The sequence below is a fragment of the Anolis carolinensis genome, chromosome 3 (genome assembly GCF_035594765.1).
Source record: "Anolis carolinensis isolate JA03-04 chromosome 3, rAnoCar3.1.pri, whole genome shotgun sequence".
NCBI classification, from domain to species: Eukaryota; Metazoa; Chordata; class Lepidosauria; order Squamata; family Dactyloidae; genus Anolis; species Anolis carolinensis.
This window is the reverse complement of record NC_085843.1, coordinates 102,823,109-102,848,060: the sequence shown is the minus strand read 5'-3', so window position 1 is coordinate 102,848,060 and position 24,952 is coordinate 102,823,109. Positions and strand designations below refer to the sequence as shown.

General features: G+C 40.4%; 1 protein-coding gene across 2 annotated transcripts in view; it reads left to right on the top strand.

The window, feature by feature from the left end:
* Positions 1–12,091: 12,091 nt before the first annotated feature.
* Positions 12,092–24,952, top strand: part of shroom2 (shroom family member 2) — a 154,169-nt gene continuing 141,308 nt past the window's right edge. Inside the window, exon 1 of one of the 2 annotated variants that reach the window (XM_062977246.1) lies at positions 12,092–12,303. In XM_062977246.1, the coding sequence (XP_062833316.1) occupies positions 12,139–12,303 (165 nt within the window). In that variant the 5' untranslated portion in view covers positions 12,092–12,138. The remainder of the gene's footprint in view (positions 12,304–24,952) is intronic. The other variant, XM_062977247.1, reaches the window with a different exon arrangement.

Sequence of the window (24,952 nt, the reverse complement as noted above, 5' to 3'; positions counted from 1 at the left end):
AACACCAGGCAGACAAGGAGGGACTGATGGGAACGGTAGTTTAAAAGCACATGGTGCCCTAGTTTGGTGTATTGCTTGCTTCATGGTCGCTCCAGGCCCATGTCAGATCTAAAACAACATTCCAAAATCTTTTCCATATCTTAGTGACATCAATCAGTTTCCAATTTTCAACTGAAACTTGAAGTATGTGTGTGTGTGTGTGTGCGTGTGTGCGTGTGTGTATGTTGTATAGGGAGCAGAGAGAGCACTATTTCATAAGTGAACATCACTTGGTACTTTCAGTTAGCTAATGTGCACATACGCAGTTCAAATGTCCTAACCAACTCCCATGTCATCTTTAACAGTGAATTAAAAAATCAGAAGCAAATGTAGCCATCCCATGTAGTTGCTAGTTTATCAAATGCATTATTTGAATCCAAGACAAGCACAGCCATGGGTGCTGCAGGCAAGTGGGCAGTTATGATGGCCTCCCTGGACAGAGGCTTATGAAAATTGGCACAACATAGTTGCTGAAAATTTACTTTCTGTATCCAATCTTAAAAAGTCAGGGCAATATTTACATCACTTTGAAAAACTGAAACTCCATCAGTTACCTATTTGAAAGTAGGAGAGGAGAATTGGTTTAGACAAGGTAGAAACAACTGTTTGCACTTTGGCCAAAAAAGTTGGACATTACAGTGGCTGCATGCTTATAATTCCTTCCTTAAAACACCAATGCTTCAGCAATGGACAAGATAACATGCATCTATGCTGAAGAATAAATCCACTTTGGGATCATGGGGGCAGCCAAATAATACCGATGCCTCACCAAACTACAAATCCCAGCCATACATAGCATTGAGCCATTGCAATTAAATCAGACATGACGTCCCTCAAATATGAGGTGCTCCTGAAGTAGCTTCTCCTTTTGCTTTGGGTCAGCTCAGAGGGCCCATCTAGACAGGCACATATCTCGGGACCTGTCTGGGTTTTTACCGGGGCGTCCAAACAATGCCCCTGGTAAAAATGAATTAATTCAGAATAACCTTAGTTAATTGCTTTTTATAACTATAAATAATTAAATGCCCCATTAGATCCAGACCTTCCTTAAAGGCCCGGGTCTAATCGGGTGTTGGGGCTATAGGGACTCACCCGCGAGTAGTTCCAGGACCGACTGGAACTACCGGGGGTGAGTCCCGGCAGTCATCTCACACCTTTTGAGTTCCTGGTGCCCAAAGGTGCGGGATAGCACCCATCCTCTCCTCCCAAAACCTGGAGCAGGTTTTTAAACCCACTTTGGTGCTGGTTTTACCCCTGTCTGGAAGTGCCCTGAGTTTACATTGTCATATAATCCAGTTCAAAGCAGATACTCTAGATTTTATATAGCAATGTAGAAGGGGCCCCAAAGTGGCTTGGGCCCAATCTACACTGTCACATAAAATCCAAATTATCTGATTTGAACTGAATTATATGGCAGTGTAGACTCATATAATCCAGTTCAAAGCAGATAATGTGGATTATTTGCTTTGATAATCTGGATTATATGGCAGTGTAGGAGGGGCCAAAGAGAACTCGTATTGCAAAGTTGAACACACAACCCAACAAGAAAATAGAATGAATGAATGAAAGTTGTGTTCAATTAATTGCTGGATTGCACTCTTGAAACACTGCCTTCTGTATCCACAAACACTGTGTCACTGCCTGAAAATATTCCCCCAAAAATGTTGTTCAAGAAGCAAACCATGATTTTGCCATTTTAAATAAGGGACACAATGTTACTACACTATTGCATATAAATAAATAAATAAATAAATCTTTATTTATAGACCTCCCTCTCTCTCTCTCTGAGGGAACTCAGAGTGGTTTACATACAAAAAGGCAAAAAGGCAAACATTCAATGCCGTAGTCAACAAACACACACACACACACACACACACACACACACATATATATATATATAATGGGACCAAAACATCTATGAATTTGGGTATCCATAGGGACCCCTATAACCAAACCCCAATGGATACCAAGGGTTCACTCTATGCCCATGACTGCAACCTTTGTCTGAACTCATGATTAAAGTGTGTTAATATTATGAATGAGTTCTGGAATGGATAGAAATGTATTTTTATGGATAAGGTAAACACCAGACCTATTATGAAAAGCTGAAACAGACTAATAGTAAGACTCTCTAGCAAACAAAGCAACTTTTTCCAAAAATTGTTGCACAATAATATTGACTGTAAATGTTGGTAAAAGCACTGTGATTTAAAATTGCTATTTTATTTTAATTTATTTTCAGAGAACTGCAATGTTTCTGATTTTATCTTCTGAAAAAGAACAGTTTTTTTCCAGAGTCCATTTCTATTATTTAGTTGAAATAGTAATTTCCCTATATTTGAACAAAAAGAAACAAGACTGTTCTGAATGCTTAGGTAATTTCATACACAATTTTTGTTTTAGTAATTTTCTGTACATTTGTGCATATTGTAAAGCCAAAGTGTCTCCCCTTCAGCCATTCATGGGGATCATTTTGGACTTCTGGATAAGGGATGCTCAACCTGTACTTTATTATGCCCACAAGCAGTCACTGTGGATGTTCTGCTTTCAGATGTTTTCAATGAAAATTAGGAGGAAAGGAGGTGTGTGCAGGCACCTCTCTTGGCTGCCTTTCACTCCAGCCGCCAGCAGAGGGTGCCAGTGGGCCATCTGAAATGGGAAATTTATGCCAGGGGTCCAAAATACACTGTGTTGGATACTACTTTGACTGCCATGGTTCAGTGGTATAGAATCATGGGATTGATAGTTTGTTGAGGCACCCAGAGTCTTTGGCAGAGACCTTGTCAAACTGCAACCCCCACAATTACCTAACATTGAGCCACAGGAAGTAAAGTGGTGTCAAATTGCATCAGTTCTACAGCGTAGATGCAGCCAAAGCCATCGATCTTGAAGAAATGTTATCCTCACGATTTAATCAGAATCACCAGTGGTAACTGAAATGATACATCCAAAGGGAGCTTCTACACTATAGAATGAATGCAGTTCAAAGCTATGGAATTATGGGGGTTGTAGTTTGGTGAAGCATCAGCAATCATTCATGGAGAAGCCTGAAAACCTTGTAAAACTAGAGCTCCCATGAATCACTAGCATTGAGCCATAGCACTTAAAAGTGGTGTCAAACTGAGTTCATTCTACAATATAGAATAGCAAAATCTCCTTTTACAGGATTCATCTGAACAATCAATATAACTCAGCACCACTTCTGGAATCAGAGGAGTTGTAGTTTTACAAGGCCCTTGCCAGAGAGTGCTGATTTGACCCCACTTTAAGGGCCAGGACTCAATGCTACAAAATCAGGGGGCTTGCCGTTTGGTGGGGCACCCCTACTCTTGGGAAGAGAAGGCGAAAGACCTTGTAAAATGACAACTCCTGGATTCCATGTCATTGAGCCCTGGCAGTTAAATTTAAGAAAAGTTAAGACTCCTAGTTAAGAATGAGAGTAAGACAACAGGAAGTGAGAGAAATTTTACCTGTAGGAAGGGAAATTCACTCCTGAAAGAGTGGGGAAAGGTGTCTCCACTGAAGCTTTATCGCCAATCCTTGTTTCCACAACAAGCCACATTTTTAAAAACCCAACGATCACAGGGACAGAAAGTGAAGTTAAATCTTCTAAACAGGGGCACAGACAGCAAAACAAACCCCACAGGGATGTTAACCCTTCCCTATGCTATCCAAAACTAAAAGAGATATATACTTGGCTGGAGCTATGCTTTAAAAAGTACCTGTTCTGACAAATTCAGCTTAAGAACAAACCTACACAACCTGTCTTGTTTGTTACTAGGGGACTACCTGTATTCTGAAGTTGCTAATAGAACTCTGCAGGGCATCCTGAAGAGCTCCACTGAAGTTCTTTTGTTCTCTAATACTTATCCATCTGATTTAAACCAGTTGTCTTTTGAGACGCATGTTTAAGGTAATTACAGATGCAGCTATTCATGAAAGAATAAGCCAGTTGCTTATTGGATTTTTGTATGTCTTATGAAATAAAAATCATTGTATGTTATCCCAACTTCCCCACAAACCAACTTAACCACCCAATAAGAGCCCTTGGTTTCATTGGGGATTTGACAATTCAAACATCAGTAACTGCATGCAGGCATAGAGAATTGCTTGCAGTTCAAGTCAATCACTGCTGTTGTCATTTCCACTACAGATGAGAGGGAGCGTGAAAGCCACAGCCTGGGGAAGAAAGGTGTTTGGACTATTTTTTCCAGAATCCCTGAGGCAGAGTGACAAATGGCCATGGTAGACCGGAGGAGTCTAGAAGTTGAAGTTGGACAAAGTATTATTTCCAAGTGCTGAGTCTAAGGTATAGTCTCAACCTTCTCAACAGGGAAAGTTGATAGGTTTGGCTTGCGTTGTCTATAAATGGCTAGAGTAACTCTATCCTCTTCTCCAGTTTCCTCCTTCTGTGGCAGACAATAAAGGAGCAAGGGGTTTGTGGTGTGGAAAGCATGAAAGGCACTAAATAATACTCATTCCTTGCAAAGCATAAGCACTTGGCCACTCTTTAGGAATCTTAGTTATCTCTCTTACACTCACTTAGAAAAAACAAAACAAAGTCACAATTAATTTTTAATTTATTGAGTTGAAAACAATTCATTCTACATTTAAACATATTTAGAACAAAAGTGAAAAGAGAAACAGCTGAATGTAATTTTTGGTATCAGCACACAAAAAAACCAACTATTGTTTAAAATATTTACACCCGTGCATATATGCCTTTTAAATATTAAAAAGTTGTTCTCCAGATCTGTATTTTTGAAGAGATATGGCTGATTCGCACCGGGGACAGGGTTCAGTGTCAGCGCTGGACTGCTGCGGCATGACTATTGGATGAACTCTATTGGACCTAAACCAACATTTCTCACTGAGAATAAGGATTGAACTTGTTAGTTGGAACCTCGAAACAACAATCCCCGCATAAATGGCAAAACCAATATTCTGCTCATTAGGAAGATAAGGCAAATGAAAAGTTTCGGGGAACATAATCCCTTCATTTACAGAGCCCATATTCCACAAAAGTGGGATAAGACTGATGACACCTGAAAGTAAATTGAGAATTCCCCCCACCCAGAAAAAAATAAGCAAAAAGTTTTTTTGTCTTCCTTTGTGGTAAAAGTTCCACAAAGTAAAAGAAAGGAAAGCTAGTGGCCCCTACCCTCCTCTCCTTCCGGAAGAGCCTAAAAACCTGGCTCTTCCAAAAGGCCTTCGATGATTCATTATTGTAGGTTCGAACTATCTGCCCATTCAACAACAGGATACTTTGCCATTATTACTTTGCACTTTATTGACTACTTCGGCTGTGAAACTACCTCTCCCATTTTGAAATATTCTGCACTTTGGCCCAGATCCGTGTTTTAGTCTCCTGTTTTTAACATTTTATACTGTATGTTGATTTTTATGATGGTTTTATTGATGTTGATGTTTTATTGTTGGAATACTTGTTTCATTGTTTTATTGCTGTATGTGTTGGGCTAGGCCCCCATGAAAGCCGCTCCGAGTCCCTCCAGGGAGGTGGGGCGGGCTATAAAAATAAAGTTATTATTATTATTATTCTAGTGGTAAGGAGACAAGGATACTAGCTAAAGGCATCAGGTCCTGGGCGATGAAAATCTCAGTTGGGAGGGGAAAATGTTCATCCTGGAATTCCAGGCATTGCGTCACCTTGGGCTTGTCTGGAGGAGGAGGTCCCACAAAACAAACTCCCCAGATGCCGATCCACATCTTCTCCATACCGGTGCCAGGCCTGGGATCCCATACCCGCCATTCCTCCCCTCCTGTTGCCATAAGGCACAGGGCCCAGCCGATCGCCATAAAGATGAAGGCAATCAGACGATTGTAAGCAAGATGAACAAGCCGGGCTGCGTCTGGGAAGTTGCCTTCTGCCAAGCCCATTTTCTGTCTTAGCCACTTCTCCATGCCGAGAAATCTGTGGATAATGAAACAAGGCAACTTGTATTTATGGAGTTAACATGCACATTCTCTCGCATGGGAACCTCCCCTCTGTTTCAGAAAAATTGTGATACATATTAGTTAAACCCTTCCCCTGGTTTTTACAAATGGCTCCATGCCCTACTTGACCCACAGAAATGGGCAGCCTGCTGTAACACATGTCAAGATTAAATCTTCTGTTGGCAGGAATGGACTGGATGAGGGCAAAGAAAATGAGGTGTGATCCAGACAAGACAGAAGCACTCCTGGTCAGCCAGGCAGGCCAAGGAATGGGGACCAGACCTGTGATGGATGGGATTCAACAGGGGACATATATCAACAAAGAATAGCTCTCCAGCTCTTTCAAATGAGTTTCTGACCTGAATCACAAGACTTGAATATGGCTGGTGATCTCTGAAGACGAAGACCAGAATATGGTTCTCGCTCTTCGAGACTCAAGAGCTGAATCTGGCTTAGACAGATCATCCAAGATGCACCTGAACAGTGGTGATCTTTGAACGGGGTGCCGTAGAAACCGTTTAGAATGTTGTCCACAACTGAAAAACTCGATATCAAAAGATCAAAGGCAGGTTCTGCCCTGGATATTGGGGCCTTTGCAGGGGTGGGGGCTCCTGGTCCCCAGACATTTAGGAGTAGGACTCCCTTAACACCAGGCAGACAAGGAGGGATGGATGGGAGCGGTAGTTTAACAGCACAGGTGTATGTGTGTGTGTTGTATTGGGAACAGAGAGAGCACTATTTCGTAAGTGAACATCCCTTGGTAGTTTCACATAGCGAATGTGCACATGTGAAGTTCAAATATCCTAACCAGCTCCCATGTCATCTTTAACAGTAAATAAAAAAATCAGAAACAAATGTAGCTGTCCCGTGTACAGTAGAGTCTCACTTATCCTACATTCATTTATCCAATGTTCTGGATTATCCAACACAGTTTGCATTCCGTCCTGATCCACAGCTGTTTCTCTAGGCAGCAAGGATTTAACTTTTTATGCATTTAATTTCTGACAATGTTGCTACTGTAAGTTCATTTTATGCAACTCTATCTTTATTCCTAGTCTATTTGTTAATAGCCAATGTTTTTATAGTCAATGTTTTCAATATATTGCAAAGTTTTGGTGCTAAATTCATGAATACAGTAATTATTACATAACATTACCATGTATTGGACTGCTTTTTCTGTTGATTTGTTGTAAAACATGATGTTTTTTGTTGTGAATGAGCCTTCTGGGGTCAACGATACTACTGATAGTAGCAGGAAGAGAAGAAAGACTCCTCGGGAGCAAAACTCATTTGAGGAGTTACAGAGAAAGAGGATTAGAGAGATATTTGAGGAATCAACAGATGAGGATTCATTTGAGGGTTTTGAAGGGGATGAGGGGCTTGAAATGGACGTTGGGGATGTGGTACGGGCAGAAGAGGATGGCATGGACTGGACACGCGCTCCAGAGGGTTGTGATGGGGAGACTGGCTTCACTGGTAATGGGGACGTGAGGAAACATGGGGCCCTTCAGGATCAGACCCAAGGTGGTCTAATTGGAGGAGTGGGGATAGTTCCACAGCTGCGGGTAGGTCTGGGCACCGGCAGGATGGTTCCAGCTCGGATGAGGAATGGGAGCAACCTGTGGGAAGGGTGGTGCCTGGCTCGAGTTCTGAAGACGAGTTGTAAATAAATTGAGGGCATTTGGCCATTGGGCCCTTGCGTGTGGCAAGGTGGTTGTTGGGCTCCATTGGGTTTCGTGTTCGTGTTCCTGAAGACTGGCTTGGGACTGTGCAACCGACATAAGTTTATTCCTGGTTACTTCTACGACGGGGGCTGGAATGTGTGGGTTTTCCTTAGACTGCATTGTGATTACTGTCTGCATTAGTTCGCCTCCGTCGTTTTGGCTACCTGTGTCAACCCATTGACGAGGACTTTGCTATGACGACTTCTCATCTTGGACCTTGGACTGGACATCGTTTTGGCATTACTCTTCGCTCCCTATTCTGGCTTGGCTTCGTTCTCAACCCTGTAACTACTCTCCGTTACCGACCGTTGGCTTCGTTCCTGACCCTGAAGTAACGCTCTGCTTCCAATTCCAGTTTGACTCCTGGTTCTGCAGTTACGCTCTGTTACTGGTCACTGGCTTGGCTTCTGACCCTGCAGTAACTCTTTGCCCTTCATTTTTTTGTTTTTGGCACCGGTTTGTTTGTGCTGCTTCCGGTGGCAAAGTTTGGCCCAGTTTGGGACATTGTTTGTTTTGAACCTTAAAACTCTATTTTGTAACCCAGTTGGGATTCTGTTTATTTTGGACCCTTGGGAATTCAGCCCGCAGTTTGTTTTGCTTTCTCCAAGTTATCCTGCAATTTTGAGCTGAATCTAAGCAGTTTTGTTTTAATCCGGATTATATCTCTGGATAATCCGGATTATACTCCGGTTTGGTTTTTTGGAGTTTTTTCAGTTTAAATGTCTTTTTCACACTGAAGTTTAAGTGTTGCAAGCTCCTGTGTTTGTTTTATGAGCTTTTTTGAGTTGTTTATACAATAAACTGTATTTCTATCCATTGGCTGGCGTCTGACCTTGACATTTTTAGTGTTTTTTAATTTGTAAAATCATAATGTAATTTGACATTGAATAGGCTTTTCCTTAATACCTCCTTATTATCCAACATTTTCACTTATCCAATGTTCTGCCGGCCCGTTCATGTTGGATAAGTGAGACTCTACTGTAGTTGCTGGTTTAGCAAATGAATTATTTGAACCCAAGACAAGCACGGCCATGGGTGCTGCAGGCATGTGGACAGTTGTGACGGCCTCCCTAGACAAAGGCTTAGGAAAAATAGCATGTCACACACACACACACACTGAGCCCCCATCTACACTGCCATATGAAATACAAAATCTGCTTTCAACTGGATTATATGACCCTCATATAATCCTTTTCAGAGCAAACAATCTGGATCATAAGGCAGTGTAGACGGGGCCTGAGGCTAGCCACATGTGGAAGGCAGGACAAAAGATTCCTCGCATTGACCTTCACTGAATTCATACAATATTGGGTCACAAGTAATGCTGCATGGCTTCACAGGATCACTGGCCACAATGTTTTAAAAATGATTATGTTTTTATTTATGTATTAATAATGCTGTAACTCGTCTCGAGCTTGAGAGGCGGGCAAGAAATAAAACTATTATTATATATATTTATATTAATCTTTTTACAGGGCTGGAGACTTGTTTGTTTTGGTTTTCAGGGCTGACATGGGGTGAAGGTGAATTTTTGGGTAGACCTTTCCCTCTTTCTTTCCTTTTCTATTCCAGTGGATGGCAGGGTTCTTATTATGATGCTTTCACCGGTCAGGCATTTACCCTGCCATTGTGACTGTTCCTGGCCATGGTGATTTTGGCATGAATTTCCCAAAAAGAGCATCATGGCTTAAGGGCTGGAAGGCCTGTCACCAAAGTTTGTCTCCTCGCCTGCTGGATTGCTTAGTAAGTCCCACTCGGCCTCAGAAAACGGCATGGACACCCTCCCTTCACCTTTTAAATGTAATTCTTCAATGAATTGTTATCCTGAGTGAGTCACATTCTCTTGGGCCCCTTCTACACTACTATATAATCCAGATAATCAAAGCAGAAATCAGTAAAAACACTGAATAACAAAAAATAACTGGGGGGTGGGGGGGATGGTCTTCACCTTCCTCTGAGACCTAGTGACTGTGACTTGAGACTAAGTCCCCATCTACACTGCCATATAAAAACACATTATCTGCTTTGAATTAAATTATCTGAGTCTGCACTACCATATAATCCAGATCAAAGCAGATAATGTGGTTTCATATGGCAGCGTAGATGGGGCCTTAGTCTCAAGTCACAGTCACTAGGTCTCAGAGGAAGGTGAAGACCATAACCCCCCCCCCCCCCCCCCCCAGTTATTTTTTTTATTCAGTGTTTTTACTGATTTTGGTTAATTTTTGCTGTGTTCTGTTTTGCACTGTGTTTTGCAATGTGTAAGCCGCCCTGAATCCCTTTGGGGAGAAGGGGTGGGAGATAAATAAAGTTATTATTATTATTTTAAAATAGTTTTAATAGACAGGCAGTCCCTGAGTTACAAACATCTGCTTTACAAGCTACTCATAGTTAAGAATGAGCTGAGACAACAGGAAGTGAGAGAAATCGGTAGAGTGAAGGGAAATTCACTCCTGAAAGAGTGATCATGGCGGAAAAGTATCTCCACTGAAGCTTTCCCACCACTCCTTGTTTCCATAACAAGTCACATTTTTCAAAATCCACTTATTGAAGGGACGAGAAGAGAGGTGAAATCTTCTGCTGAACAGGGGCACAGGCAGCAAAAGAAACACCACAGGAGTGTTAACCCTTCCCTATGCTATCCCAAGATATGAGAGAGGGAGAGAGATTTGTTTGTTTGTTTGTTTAATGTGTTGTCAAAGACTTTTATGGCTGGAATCACTGGGTTCCTGTGAGATTTCCGGGCCGTACGTTCCAGAAGCATTCTCTCCTGACGTTTCTTCTGCATCTATGGTAGGCATCCTCAGAGGTTGTGAGGTCTGTTGGAAACTAGTCAGGTGGGGTTTATATATCTGTGGAAGGTCCAGGGTGGGAGAAAGAACTCTTGTCTGTTTGAGGCAGGTGTGAATGTTGCAATTGTCAGCTTGATTAGCATCGAATAGCTTTCAGCTTCAAGGTCTGGCTGCTTACTGCCTGGGGGAATCTTTTGTTGGGAGGTTGATTTGATTCATGTCTGGATTTCCCGTGTTTTCAGAGTGTTCTTTATTTACTGCCCTGCTTTTAGAGTTTTTTTTTTAATACTGGTAGCCAGATTATGTTCATCTTCATGGTTTCCTCCTCTCTGTTGAAATTGTCCACCTGTTTGTGGGTTTCAATGGCTTCTCTGTGTTGTCTGACATGGAGGTTGTTAATAGTGGCTCAGAATTTCTGTGTTCTCAAATCATATACTGTGTCCAGGCTGGTTCATCAGGTGCTCTGCAGACAAAGCATATTAGTTGAGAACACAGAAATGCTGGACCACTCTAACAACCACCATGTCAGGCTACACAGAGAAGCCACTCAAATCCACAAGTATGCGGACAATTTCAACAGAAAGGAGGAAACCATGAAAATGAACAACATCTAAAAAGGTAAAGGTAAAGGTTTCCCCTGACATTAAGTCCAATCATGTCTGATTCTGGGGGTTGGTGCTCATCTCCATTTCTAAGCCAAAGAGCCGGCATTGTCCTTAGACACCTCCAAGATCATGTGGCCGGCATGACTGCATGGAGCGCCACCAGAGCTCCTTTGAACAACATCTAGCTACCAGTATTTAAAAAATCCATAAAATCAGGAGAATAAATAAAGAATAACACTTTGAAAACAGGGGAACTCCAGACATGAAACAATCAGGGCCAGCTAACATGTCCCAACAAAGGATTTCCCCAGGCAGGAAGCCAGGGCAGTTCAATGCTAATCAAGGTGGCCAGTTGCACCATTCACACTTGCCTCAAGCAGACAAAAGTTCTTTCTCCCGCCCTGGACATTATTCCACAGATATATAAACCCCACTTGCATAGGTTTCCAACAGTCCCCACAACTTCTGAGGATGCCTGCCATTAATGTGGAAGAAACGTCAGGGGAGAATGCTTCTGGAACATGGCCATACAGCCCGTAAAACTCACAGAAACGAAGTATCTCACTCACCACTCCTTGTTTCCACCCCAAGCCACATTTTTCAAAATCCAATTATCTCAGGGACGGGAAAAGAGCGGTGGGAACAGGGGCATAGGCAGCAAATGAGACCTTGCAGGGAGGTTAACCCTTCCCATGGCCATCCCAAGCGCAAAGAGAGAGACAGGGGGGGGGGGGGGGGTTGTTTGTTTGTTTGTTTGCCTGGCGTTCTGCTGACTCAATGTGCCTGTTGGGAGTGGCAAACACATTCATCCTGAGAAGAAACCTACAGAGCCTCCCTGGTGTGCAACGTGGGGGCTGCCAGCCATCCCTTCCGAGGCAGAGGCGGCGCCGATGGAGGAGGAGGAGGAGGAGGAGCCATGTCCAGAGAGGGGTTTGCCTTGCCTTGCCTTGCCCTGCCCTCCCTCCCTCCCTCCCTCCTGGGAGCGGAGCCTGGGAGGAGGGAGGCGGCATTTGCGAGGCGGCCATGGAGGAGCCGGAGAGCTTCCCGGAGGACGAGCCGCGGGCCAGGGGCCTCTTCCCGCTTCCCCCGGAGCCCAGGCTGGTGGAGGTCCACCTCCGCGGCGGCGCGCCCTGGGGCTTCACCTTGAAAGGCGGCCGGGAGCACGGAGAGCCCCTCCTCATCACCAAGGTGCGAGCCTGCCTCTCTCTCTCTCTCTCTCTGTGTTAGTTACACTTGAAATGTGCCTCTTGCTTAAGCGGCGGAGGGGGGAAAGGAAGGGGCCTGAGGCTGAGAGGAATGGTGGGAGTTGGAGTCCAAAACACCTGGAGGGAGGGCCCAAGTTTGCCCATGTCCGATCTGTACCGTGGAAACAATGCAGTTTGACACCACTTTTAACTGCCATGGCTCAATGTCATGGAATCGTCAGAGTTGTCCTTTGGTGAGGCACCAGCACACTTTGGCAGAGAAGGCTAAAGACCTTGTAGAACTACAACTCCTATGGTACCTGGTGGAACTACACCTCCCATTGTACTTCATAGAACTACAACTCCTATGGTACCTTGTGGAACTACAACTCCTATGGTACCTTGTGGAACTACACCTCCCATTGTACTTCGTAGAACTACAACTCCTATGGTACCTTGTGGAACTACACCTCCCGTTGTACTTTGTAGAACTACAACTCCTATGGTACCTTGTAGAACTACAACTCCTATGGTACCTTGTGGAACTACACCTCCCATTGTACTTCGTAGAACTACAACTCCTATGGTACCTTGTGGAACTACACCTCCCGTTGTACTTTGTAGAACTACAACTCCTATGGTACCTTGTAGAACTACAACTCCTATGGTACCTTGTGGAACTACACCACCTATTGTACTTCGTAGAGCTACAACTCCTACCATGTTTCCCCGAAAATAAGACAGTGTCTTATATTAATTTTTGCTCCCAAAGGTACGCTAGGTCTTATTTTCAGGGGATGTCTTGTTTTTCCATGAAGAAGAATTCACATTTATTGTTGAACAAAAAAATGAACATTTATTATATACTGTACAGTAGTTGTCATCACAAACCAGCATAACCAAACAAACTGTGAATCTTATCAAGAATTTCTTGTTACTACCATTATTTACATGTACAACAATCTATAGCACGTACATTTACCGATTGTACTTCGTAGAACTACAACTCCTATGGTACCCTGTGGAACTACACCTCCCATTGTACTTTGTAGAACTACAACTCCTATGGTACCTTGTAGAACTACAACTCCTGTGGCACTTTGTACAACTACACCTCCTATGGTACCTTAAATTACAACTCCTATGGTACTTTGTAGAACTACAATTCTTATTAGCCTCCCTAAGTCCCCTTGGGGAGAGGGGACAGGATATAAACAAAGCTTTATTATTATTATTATTATGGTTTCATAGCATTGAGCCATGGCAGCTAAAGTGGAGGCACACTTCGTGGATTCTGTTGTGTACACGCACCAAAGAGACACCTTGGTTGTTGCCCTTTGGCTGTGTTATAGTATAGTTTCCATTTGTTCAGATTTCCAGCTAAGGTTTGTCTGTTTTTGGTGAGGTTTCCAGTTTTGTTTATTCCCCTGTCTGTGTGCGCACTGTTTTCCCTCCTTGGGCAATGAAGCTGGTGTACTTTGCTGGTTCATTGTCCGCACCCATATTTTTCTGCCTTCAAGCAGAGAGAGAAAGAGGCAGCCACCTCAGGTAGCAGATTTTGAGCACAAGGTTCGCCACTTATTGTTGAATGTGTATTGTCTTAGAAGTTTGTGTGTCTCCTTTTTTCCCTCCTGGCAAACAATTTGATTTGGCTCCTCCAGGTATGGGCAAACTTTGGCCCTCCAGGGGTTTTGGACTTCAACTCTCATAATTCCTAACAGCCAGGTTGTTGTGGGTAGGGCAACCAGTGAGCATTGTAGATGGGTAAGGGTTTGAGCCTGGTCTTCATTTTAGGGCCCTTCCACAAGCCATATAACCCAGAATATCAAGGCAGGAAATATATCTGCTTTGAATTGGGTTATCTGAGGGCCCTTCCAGACAGGCCCTATATCCCATGATCTGATCCCAGGTTTTCTGTTTATCCCAGATTATCTTGCAGTGTGTACTCATATAATCCATTTTAAAGCAGAAGACCTGGGATATAGGGCCTGTGGAAGGGCGCTGAGTCCGCACTGAGTCCATATTTGCCAGTTCAAACCAAATATTGTGGGATTTTGTGCCTTGATATTCTGGATTATATGGCTTTGTGGAAGGGCCCTGAGAGTCTGATGTTACATCACACTTCCTGACTGTCATATGAACCCATTTCTATGCCTATTGCAATTCCAGGTAACTCACATAACCATGGGAAGAAGTTTGAAACTGCAGTCCTATGAGTGCTTACTTGGAATAAGCCTCGTTCAGTACTAGTCTTTCGACTGAGTAAACAGATACTGGGTGTATTGTTACAGTCCATGCACAAAATTAATTCAGAATACTACAGTACAAAGTTAATGCCTCTGTGATCTTATAGTGATCAAATGGAAACAACCATTACTTTAACTGGGAAAGTCCACCATTTGCAACTTGTTGACTCCTAAATTAATTATGGGTACTAAAATTATCTGTGTGTGCTGGAGAAGAAGTGATTACAATTAAAAAGGCAATTACTTGCTTTTTTAAATTTCCTGATTAGTCACAGAGTGGTGTCTTGTTTTTTTTAAAAAATAAATAACAATTTGTACCTTGTAAAAGAGGTACACAGAATGATGTGTCTCTTCCCTATCGTTCTGCTGCACCTGTATTGAATAAACATTTCAGAATGATTTGGACTTGAGGTACAACTTGCAGAACTCTAAAACTGCACAACCGCAGATAGATATTGTAACGTTAGCATTGTTGTGGCTGCTTACCTCACAGAGAAAGAAAAGCCAGAAAAACAAGAGCTTTGTACAACTCTGTTGACTCTTTCTATTGCTTGTTTCATCGTTGGAATTGCATTGCTGCTTAGAGAGTATACATTTATGTTTGGTCAGAACAATTTTCTTCCTTTTTGCGATTTCCAAAAGCTGTTCTTAAGGGTTTATGTGATAGTAAGGTATAGCTGCTTGTGTATCCATAACTAACATTTCATGGTTTGTGTGTTGTGTGACTATGACTGGAGATCAAAGATTGAATCTCCAGTTGTGAAAACCCACTGGCTGACCTTAAGCAAGCTGCCACAAGTTGGGTATGACTTGAGGGCAAACAACAATAAGCAATGAAATATGAAACTATCAGAAAAAGGGTTACCTTACTTAACTCTTTATTATTCCTAGTGCTTCCAAACATTTGTTTACAATATACAGAGCTTGGAAAAGTTACTTGTTTGGATGGCTGTTACTAGAATGCTGTTGTTAAAACAGAGAAGGGCAGAAGGTGTATCTGGATTTTCTATGGAATGCCATATATTTTCTGCAGACTGTCGTGTATTTTTGACAGATCTGGTCCAAGATATTTCACTGCTTAAGAGAACAAGAATCTACCTGTTACCATCCTATGTTCAGAAAGTGCTTGGACGGACAGCTAAACTATGGTTTATGATAAGTCTGATGATGGGATCCACAAAAGGCAATGGTGAATATAAAGGAATTGAGATCAAGGGAATGCTTTCTGCTGCTTTAGGAAACTGTTTCATTCTATCTAACGAAGGTCTGTCCCTGATTTCTGACTTGACAATAGTTTAAGTAATAAAAAATAATATGAATTATCTGACCTGGCTGATTGCCCTCTCTCAGCTGTAGTGTGTGCCTATAAAATATTAGTATGAATTGGTGCTTTGTCTAAGTATCCTGTTAGAAGGAAACTGATCAGTGATAACTTAAATGTAAATTCTGTCTGTACATGCAGTTATTGTGTGGCTTGTAGAATCTGGTGACTTTGCCCCAGGTGGAACAGAAGAAAAAACCCAACACAAAGCAAACAAAGGTAATACAGAAAGTTGGGATGAAACACATGTAACTAAATAAAAGATGAATTCAAAAGTTTAATAACATAGAAATATTAACACTAAAGTTATTTTAAAATATTAATATTGTGGATAGGTTGCCTGAGGACCCATTTTGTGTCTGTTCTTTTCTCCTACAATTCTGCCCTTGAACTCTTCTTTTGCACATGATTTTGGTTGAGCAGCCTTCAGGTTCTAGTTAGAAAAAAAAGATGGATGTGGGTATAAATCAAAGATGATGATGATGATGATGATGATATAGAACTGGAATGTTTGTAGATTTCGATATCCTTGGGGGTCCCAGTAACAATCCCCAGCAGATACCAAAGGTCCACGGTGATTTTCTTTTGACTTCACTGTCTCAAATGGCTGGGAAGCAGTAATAGAACACAGGTTTTGTCTTGGGGCTCAATAATAATAGTAATAATAATAATAATAATACATTTATTTTTATACCCTGCCCCATCTCCCCGAAGGGACTTGGGGCGGTTTACATGGGGCCAAGCCCAGGCAAAACAGACAATGTAAAAAACTCAACAATAAAACAAATCAATCAACAATAAAACAAGTCATAAAATAAATGAGGTCACATACAATAAACATACAGTAGAGTCTCACTTATCCAACGTTCTGGATTATCCAACGCATTTTTGTAATCAATGTTTTCAATGCATTGTGATATTTTGGTGCTAAATTCGTAAATACAGTAATTACTACATAGCATTAATGTATAATGAACTACTTTTTCTGTCAAATTTATTGTATATCATGATGTTTTGGTGCTTAATTTGTAAAATCATAACCTATTTTGATGTTTAATAGGCTTTTTCTTTATCTCTCCTTATTATTCAACATATTTGCTTATCCAACGTTCTGCCGGCCCGTTTATGTTGGATAAGTGAGACTGTACTGTACTATGATAAAATCCTGGGTTGGCTCCTAAAAAGAACTGGGCCAAAGAAAGTGCAAGTAGTGTCAGATACATTCGGGGAGACGTAGATACCAGAAATAAAGGTTGCACATACTGACAAAAATGGTAAGAAATGAATTTTCAAAAAGAGAAGTGTCTGGAAGTCCCTGTTTGGTTTTCAAGAGCAGGTACTTTGTAATATTAAGCAATGCAGAATGCCCTGCAACGTATTTATAAAAGGAATGGGCTCTTTTAGAGACTTCCAGGAAAGGAAAGCCACCTCCACCTTCTTTACTTTGCTAGAAAAAGAGTGTTCCTGGGATTCTGGAAAGATCAAGGGCCACAAAAACGGGGGGGGGGGGGGGGGGTTGCAATTATTTATCTCACACATAAATCCCCAACAGAATGCTAGCCTGGGCTGTGGCGCAAGCTGGTGAGCAGCCAGCTGCAGCCAGCTGAGACCAATCACTCTAACCAAGAGGTCATGAGTTCGAGGCCAGCTCAGAGCCTGCGTTTGCATTTGTCTTTGTCTTTGTTCTATGTCAAGGCATTGAATGTTTGCCTTATATGTGTAATGTGATCCGCCCTGAGTCCCCTTTGGCGTGAGAAGGGCAGAATATAAATACTGTGTGTGTGTGTGTGTGAAGTGGGCAATACTCCATGAAAATGTGTGCAGTAGCACACTTCTTAATGTTTAAGGCACAATAGGAGTCTTCATTGGATTTTCACTTGCTATATGACTTAATATATGCCTTAAAGCTGCAGTTCCAGGAAATCAAATCTAATCTTTTGATGTACTTAGAAAAGCATGGCAGCCTGGGCAAAACCTCGTTCTTTCTATGGGAAGATTTTGTAGTTTTAAGTTCACACTCTTTTTACCCCTCGTAGTACAGGCTCATGTGGGGAAAGTTCATGCTTCTACCTTGAAGGCATTGTCTAATGTGGCTATAAAATAATAGACAAACCAGCTCTGAAACAATATATTGCAGTGTGTTTCCAGCTTTTGTGAGTTCTGTTCTTTCCAGCCATATTGGGGCAAAGCCTTGTAGTTCTGATGGGAAAAAGAATTTGTGAACCAAAACATCTTTTTCAGACCACTAAAGTTTTGGCCTGCTATGCTAGAGTACTGTAAAATTCAATGATTTGGAAAGCTGATGTGAATAAGGTTAGATAACATAGAACAAAATGGACACATTGTTTGTTTATTTCCTGCATTTATATACCGTTTTTCTCACCCCTGAGGGGACTCAAAGCAGTTCACATCAAATAAATAGCAGCAGTCAATGCCTCACAAATAATAAAACAGTACATCACATATCTGATCCAGTAAACTATAATTATAAATTAAACCATCAAAAATTATAAAGCATCGGACATAGTTTGGTCTCATATAAGGGAGTTAAGTTAGGTTTCTTTACTATAATCTAGATTTCTGTCCCCAAATATGATAATTGTATAGTTATAGATATAGATAGATAGATGGATAGATAGGTGGGGTATTTGGATAACAAGAAAGAAAAAAATAGAGTTCTGTATATTATATACCTATAGAGAAACCACAATCTTTAAAAAGCCCTGTTGTCCTCCTAAATATATGAGCAGGTTTAAAACTAATGGTGACAGAAAGGCAAAAGGTTTTGTTTGCCTTATGTCTTTAATTACACCACACTCTGCACTCATGCCGGGCACATGAAAAGATAACAGAGGTTGTAATGTCAACAACATAGAAAAAGTCTAGAATGCAGCAAGCTGGGTATATGATAACCACACTTAAATTTCATGTTGTCTCGAGTCCTGGAAGTAAAAAAAAGTAATATGTTTTGGCGCTGGAATGCAGGTTGCAGAAAAAGCTATAGTGGTTTGATGGAAGGTCAAACCAGAGTCATACTCTCCAAACCCAGTAATAATAGAGTAGCATAACCCATAACTGGGTGACCAAGCTGGCTCATTTCTCTTATTTTATGTAGCCTTTTCAGAGTCTCTTTTTAAGAGCAAAGGACCTGGTAACTATTTAATGTGTGCAAGCAATACATCACTTCAGTTTGTACTTCTGTCTATCCAGTAAAGAATTTTCACAGTATTAAATATGCTATATTTTGTTCTTTGGGATAATAATATTGTTTCTACCCTGATACTATATTTACTACTGTTGTGACTGTAGTGCTGAATGTAGCTGTCAAGGCCAGCAGGTTAATATTGGTTGGCGATAAGTGATGCAAATACTTCTGAAGCTACCGGCTCAGTCATATTACATTCTTAAAAGGTTAGATTTTTTTAAACATTGCGTTAAAAGTGCAGTTGCAATCCTATGTATATCTCCTTGTGAAGAAGCCATATTACATCATTGCGACAGGCTTTTGAGTAAATGTTCTTAGGGGTTGATTGTGAGTTTTCAGGTACTAGAAATAGAGCAAAAGAGGTTTTCTTTAAACATTTATAAACACGAACAATGTTATAACTTTTGCTGGCAACAGTGTTCTGCTATTTTTTAAAAATGATTTTGGTGCCATGTATTATTTAGTTTTACTTAAGAACTGCATGTTCTTTATTTACTTCTGAAGTGCATGTGTACATAAGTGGTTTTTGAAGAGATTTGCAGTTATAGAATGATATCTTATTTCTTCTTATGTAGTAGTGTGAGGCAGGAATATACATATATGATTGCCTTAGAATGAAAACTTGGAAGGGGCTATGGATTCACTGATGGTAAGGATATATATACTTTGAACATCCAGTTCAGAAGAACACCCTGTCCTCATTTAGTTTCTGGGCCCAGTTTTAGGGAGTACAAAGAAAAAGAACTTACATTTCAATTGTTTAAACTTCCCCAATCCGAGAATTCCATGATTACACAATATTTCTTTAAAAGATAACCGTATGACTTTACATTGAAAACTTGAGTTGTTAAAGCAAAATATTTAACCCAAGAAAGAAAGAAGGGAGGGGGGGGGGGCACTTCACAAGCAGACAGTGAAAATCTGGAGAGTTCCTCCATTTGCATTTAGCTTTGCAGTTATACTATCAAGTTCTACAATAACATTAATCTACTTGAAATGCCTTGTTTTATAGCACTTGAATGTGGTAGAATAAACCTGAACAAAAAACATGGGTAAAGATGCACATTTCAATTACTTTCAGTGAGTTCAATGACAATTACTTACACGTGGGGTAATTATACTATGGAAGTGACAGGTGTTTATGTGTTTATACAATGTCTAATGAAACTACAAAATTTTCTGGCACAAGGTGTGACATTGACCACCAACTCTGATGGCTTCAGAGAGAAATGAGAACAAATAATTATTTATCATTGGCTACTCATCACAATGGATGCCTGTTACTTCCAGGGAGCCATGTGAATAGTAGCAATTGCAGGAGCGAGTTACTATCCCCGTGCCCTCCTTGTGGGTTTTCCAGAATTATCTGGCTGACTATTGTGGGCAGCAGGATGCTGACTTTGGTGAGCCTTTGACCTGATTCAGGAAGGCTGTTTCTAAAGTCTTAGTTTGAAAAGGTCCAGTGGTCCACCCTCTTTGTTTCTCCCCTCCCCCCAGAGATTGGTGACCCAACTATCTTATGATCCACCCATCTGCCCTGAACCTCTGTATTTAATGACATGGCAGTTTCCCAACTCAGATGGTTCTGTAACACATTCTATAAGTTATGTCTTGGAATTCTGTGACCCCAGGCCTGTCTGTGGACTGTAAAGGACAACCATCTTTCTGCTCAATATCTTGTCTTCCACCCAGAAAACTGTGTCTAATTTTGCATTTCCCAGGAAGGTGTGACCAATCAGTGGCTGAGATAGGTGGCAGCCTCTGTGCACTGAACATTGAAGCTATGGAAAATATTCTGGTCTATTCAAGAGGAAGTGATTGTAGAGGTTCTCTGTGCTTTTCAGGTCTTGACCTGTGTTGTGTTTGTCAACATTAAGATAAGTGTAATGAGGCAATATCTAATTTGTGGGGTGATATGGGGGTAATATCCCCTCCCCTCGAAGGTTCTCCTTAAAGGACTTTTGGGATGCAGACAGGAAGGTTGGCCTGTCTCAACTCTGGTGGTAGGGAAATTGCACAGAAGCTTCCTCAGTTGCTATCCCTCAGTTGTCCCTGACGCTTGGTTTCCCCTGCAGATGAGTTCATTGTATGGCAGTCAGATGAACCAATCTCTGGATATGTGCTTTATGTCAAGGGAGCACTGCACAGTTGTAATAATAAAAGTCATGATCTTTTTATGTCCAGGCATGTGATGTGTATTTCATATGTGTGCTCCCACTGATAGTTCCAGCTTCTCAATGCAAAGGCTACAGATCTTTAGCTTTCAGCAAGCACTCACTCTTGGGACTACATAGTAAGATTGCACAGATTGTCATTGTTGGATGTTCGATGGGTAACAAGTGCTTGTTTGAATTAGGTTCCTGGTCTGTAGTAACTTTAGCTCTTCCTGATAATTGACCTGTTTGCATTTGTTGATCCCTGTGTAAACCAGAGCCAGGCCAGTAAGAAAGTCAGTATATAACATAATAAATAAACATAATAATAATAATAATAATAATAATAATAATAATAATAATAATAATAATACCATGAGACAGAGAACAGTGGCCACTCAAGTTGCCACAGAAATAACCACTTTAGATATTAGCAGGTACGCAGCACAGGGCAACATAAACTTTTAAAGAATCTTTTATATATACCTCACCATTTTTAAAAAATGTTCCATACCCATTTAGCCATAGCTGTTGACTGATGTTGGAAAAATGTATTTTTTAGAATTGCAGAAGTTAATGATTGCTCTACATGAACTCCAGTTTTTTCCAAAATAATGTTAAATACTTCTTCAGATCTATGCATTAAAATGAAATATTGTTCTTTTTACCTCTAGATATAAAATGTGATCATTCATGTTTCCTACAGGCAACGTGTTCTTGCCTAATCTGCCAATTCTAATCTCTGCCCTTCCCTGAGGTTGAAAATGAAGCCTTAAGTCTGGATTTCTTCTGGATTTTTTACATTCTTTATCAATTGGATGTAACTGTTCTGCATACAAGAGAGATCAGAGCAACTCAATATTTCATTGACAGATAATGTTAAACCTTCAAGTATATGTGTTAATCTACTAACAGGTGATTGATCAAAGAAGAAATAATGTTCACACTTTAACTTTTTCAGAAGTTACTTCGTTTCATAGTATAAAGAATACCTAAAGTCACAGGGATAATTCACTCCTTACTTCCATTTTTGTTTGAGAATGAAAAGAAATCTCATAATTGCATGTAAACATCTCGAAACTGCAGGTGAGATTGACTCAGTTAAGATGACTAAGGTGATAACAACTTGATAACATAACGTAACACATTTGCAGTACATATTTGGAGAATTGTAGATTATCTTTAGCAGAACCTCATGGTGAAAGTGCCTGAAGCAGCCAACTGCAAATGAGTCATGTCAAGTCTAGGTGAGAAACTTCCCAGTGAAATTAGGTTTTGTTACAAAAAATAAAAAAGGAATGCACAACAGCCATTGATAAAACGTTGCTAATTTAGGAGGGATCCCTTTTGATCCTGTGCTTACCTGATTATTTTATTTGTCTATTTATTTATTGATTACCTACCTTCTGTATCACCCAATAGTGGAAACTTTCTGTGTGGGTCATAAAATAAAACTTCAAAAATGAAAAGTATACTCAAACAATGTGAAATCATGGAAGGACTTAAAACACAGGATATTTGTAAAGACTAAAAGCTCTGGCATTGTAAGAGCTATTAAGTTCAAAAATAGCAATAACATTTTACTGTCTCCAAATGTACAGTGTGAGGATATGGTGAGATTGTGTAATTAGAACACGTTTGATTAAAATGGAAACAAATTTTAAGATGAATTTTGGGCTTGGTTAGCAAATGTGGGTGAACAGACTATTCAGTCATCACTCTTCATTGGAAAAACATGAAATCCTCTTCAAAATATTGCTGGATGCAGCTAGATTCAGAGAGGCTTTTGCAGCATCTCGCTCAGCTGTTGGCTTAACAAAGTGTGGTCAGTTGCACTGGCTGAGAAGTCTGTAGAACTGAATTCGACATGAGGGAGACAAAAGAAGACACTGTTCATTACTGATTATATGTTGTTATATATGCATTGCTTACCACCAAATCTAATATTGGGTTTTTTATTTTTAAAAAGTTGGGCATTGTGTACAATGTATATTTAATTCTCTGAAGGAACAAAGAGCTTTTTTTTACATGTTTGTTAAAAGTAATTTTGCTTTATTTGCTTGGAGCTGCTACTGGCAATTATTGTTGAGTTTTGCATTTCAGGAACATTCTGGGTAAAAGCATGAAAGCATAATATTGCATGTGCATATATATTCTGTAATTTAAAAACAGATGTACCATAGCCAGAAGATTTTTTTTCAAGCTTGAGTCATTGGCAGCTAATGGCCTGATTCATATGAAGTTGGTATTTATGCTCAAAAATGGCTAGGAGGGGCATTTCAATCCCTTTGTGATTGATTGTTATGATCTAGACATTTTAAATACTCCCTTGAAATGTCTTCCATAATATTATTATCACCTTTTCATTAGTTATAAGAAGATGTAGGATATAATTAAGTACTATAATGTGGTTTGTTAAGAGAGACGTATGACAGGTGTGAAGGAAGCAGAACTGAATGAACACAAGCTGCATTTCAAGTGTCTGAAGTGCATTTGAAGCTTCTACAAGGATTATCCAGAAGGATATGTTTTACCTCTGTAGTCTTAATGTAACTTAAAGTATAACAATCTATTAACACCGTGCTGCACAGGTATTGCCTGCCATGAATACTAATAAATAGAGAGAATGTATGTGCAAGTTGATGCAGCTTCATGTCAAGGTGGTTTAGCGCAGTGAATATTTTGTGTTCTTTGTTTCCTAAACAAGAAACTTGGATCCTCAGTTGTATGTCATGGCACTTGTAAATCTTCCAGCACAAACCTTAAGGGTGTTTTTTTTTTTTTTTAGTAATTACCAGATATTTGTTTCTCATTTTCATACTTGCTTTGATCTTTTTTTAGCTAAAGCAAGCTTGCTATGTTTAAACAAAAAGAAAGTGAGTATTTAACACTTTGCAGTTTTATCTCCTGTTGAGATAAGGTAGTTGAGAGTTGGGTAGTTTACTACTGGAAACAAACATTTTGGTATTTGGCATCGTAAATCTGCTGTAAATACTATAGCAAATGGAGAAATCTATCATAATATGATATGTCCCATGGTTATTTGGTTTGCACTAACAGTCTGATGGGGTTATCAGTGTTATCTTATATGCAAATGCTTATTCACTTCTAGGCAAATTCCTTCCTTCCCAGATTATCAAATAGTTGTGTCCTTGAACTAGTTGAGGTATAATTTTGCAATCCTTGTGTGAGTAATACCAAGACATTCCACACAGGATGTTCTGCTGTTTTGGGGTGGGGTAGAAACTGAATGTTATTCCTAACAAGTGATACATGAAGTTGAAAGGTTTTCATCTTTCCTCCCTTTCAGCCCACCAAAAGCAGAGAAGGCTGGAAAATTTATTTATTGCCTACGTGTAAATTAAGCTGCTGTTTATTTCCCACTATAGGCAAACTGAGTTTGTGGCAGATTGCTGACCAGTAACTAAGGCTGATAATCCCTAGGATTGAAGGAAACAGTATTTGTTATTTCTGCCCTTTGGTTGTACCTCCTCAGTCTTCCTGTTTTTCCAGCTGAAGTTGTTAAGTGTATTTCATGGAGAGCATGCTAAGGTCAGGCACATAATCTTAGATGCCATATTATACAACATAATGCTGACTTGTGCATTTATTACAGCTAGATATTCGGCCTGAACTGTTTAATGACATTATATTTATGATAACTTCCCACTTGAATTTGGTTCTGTGATGTACAGAGCTTCTGTTTCACTTCTGTGTAGGTGAGGGCA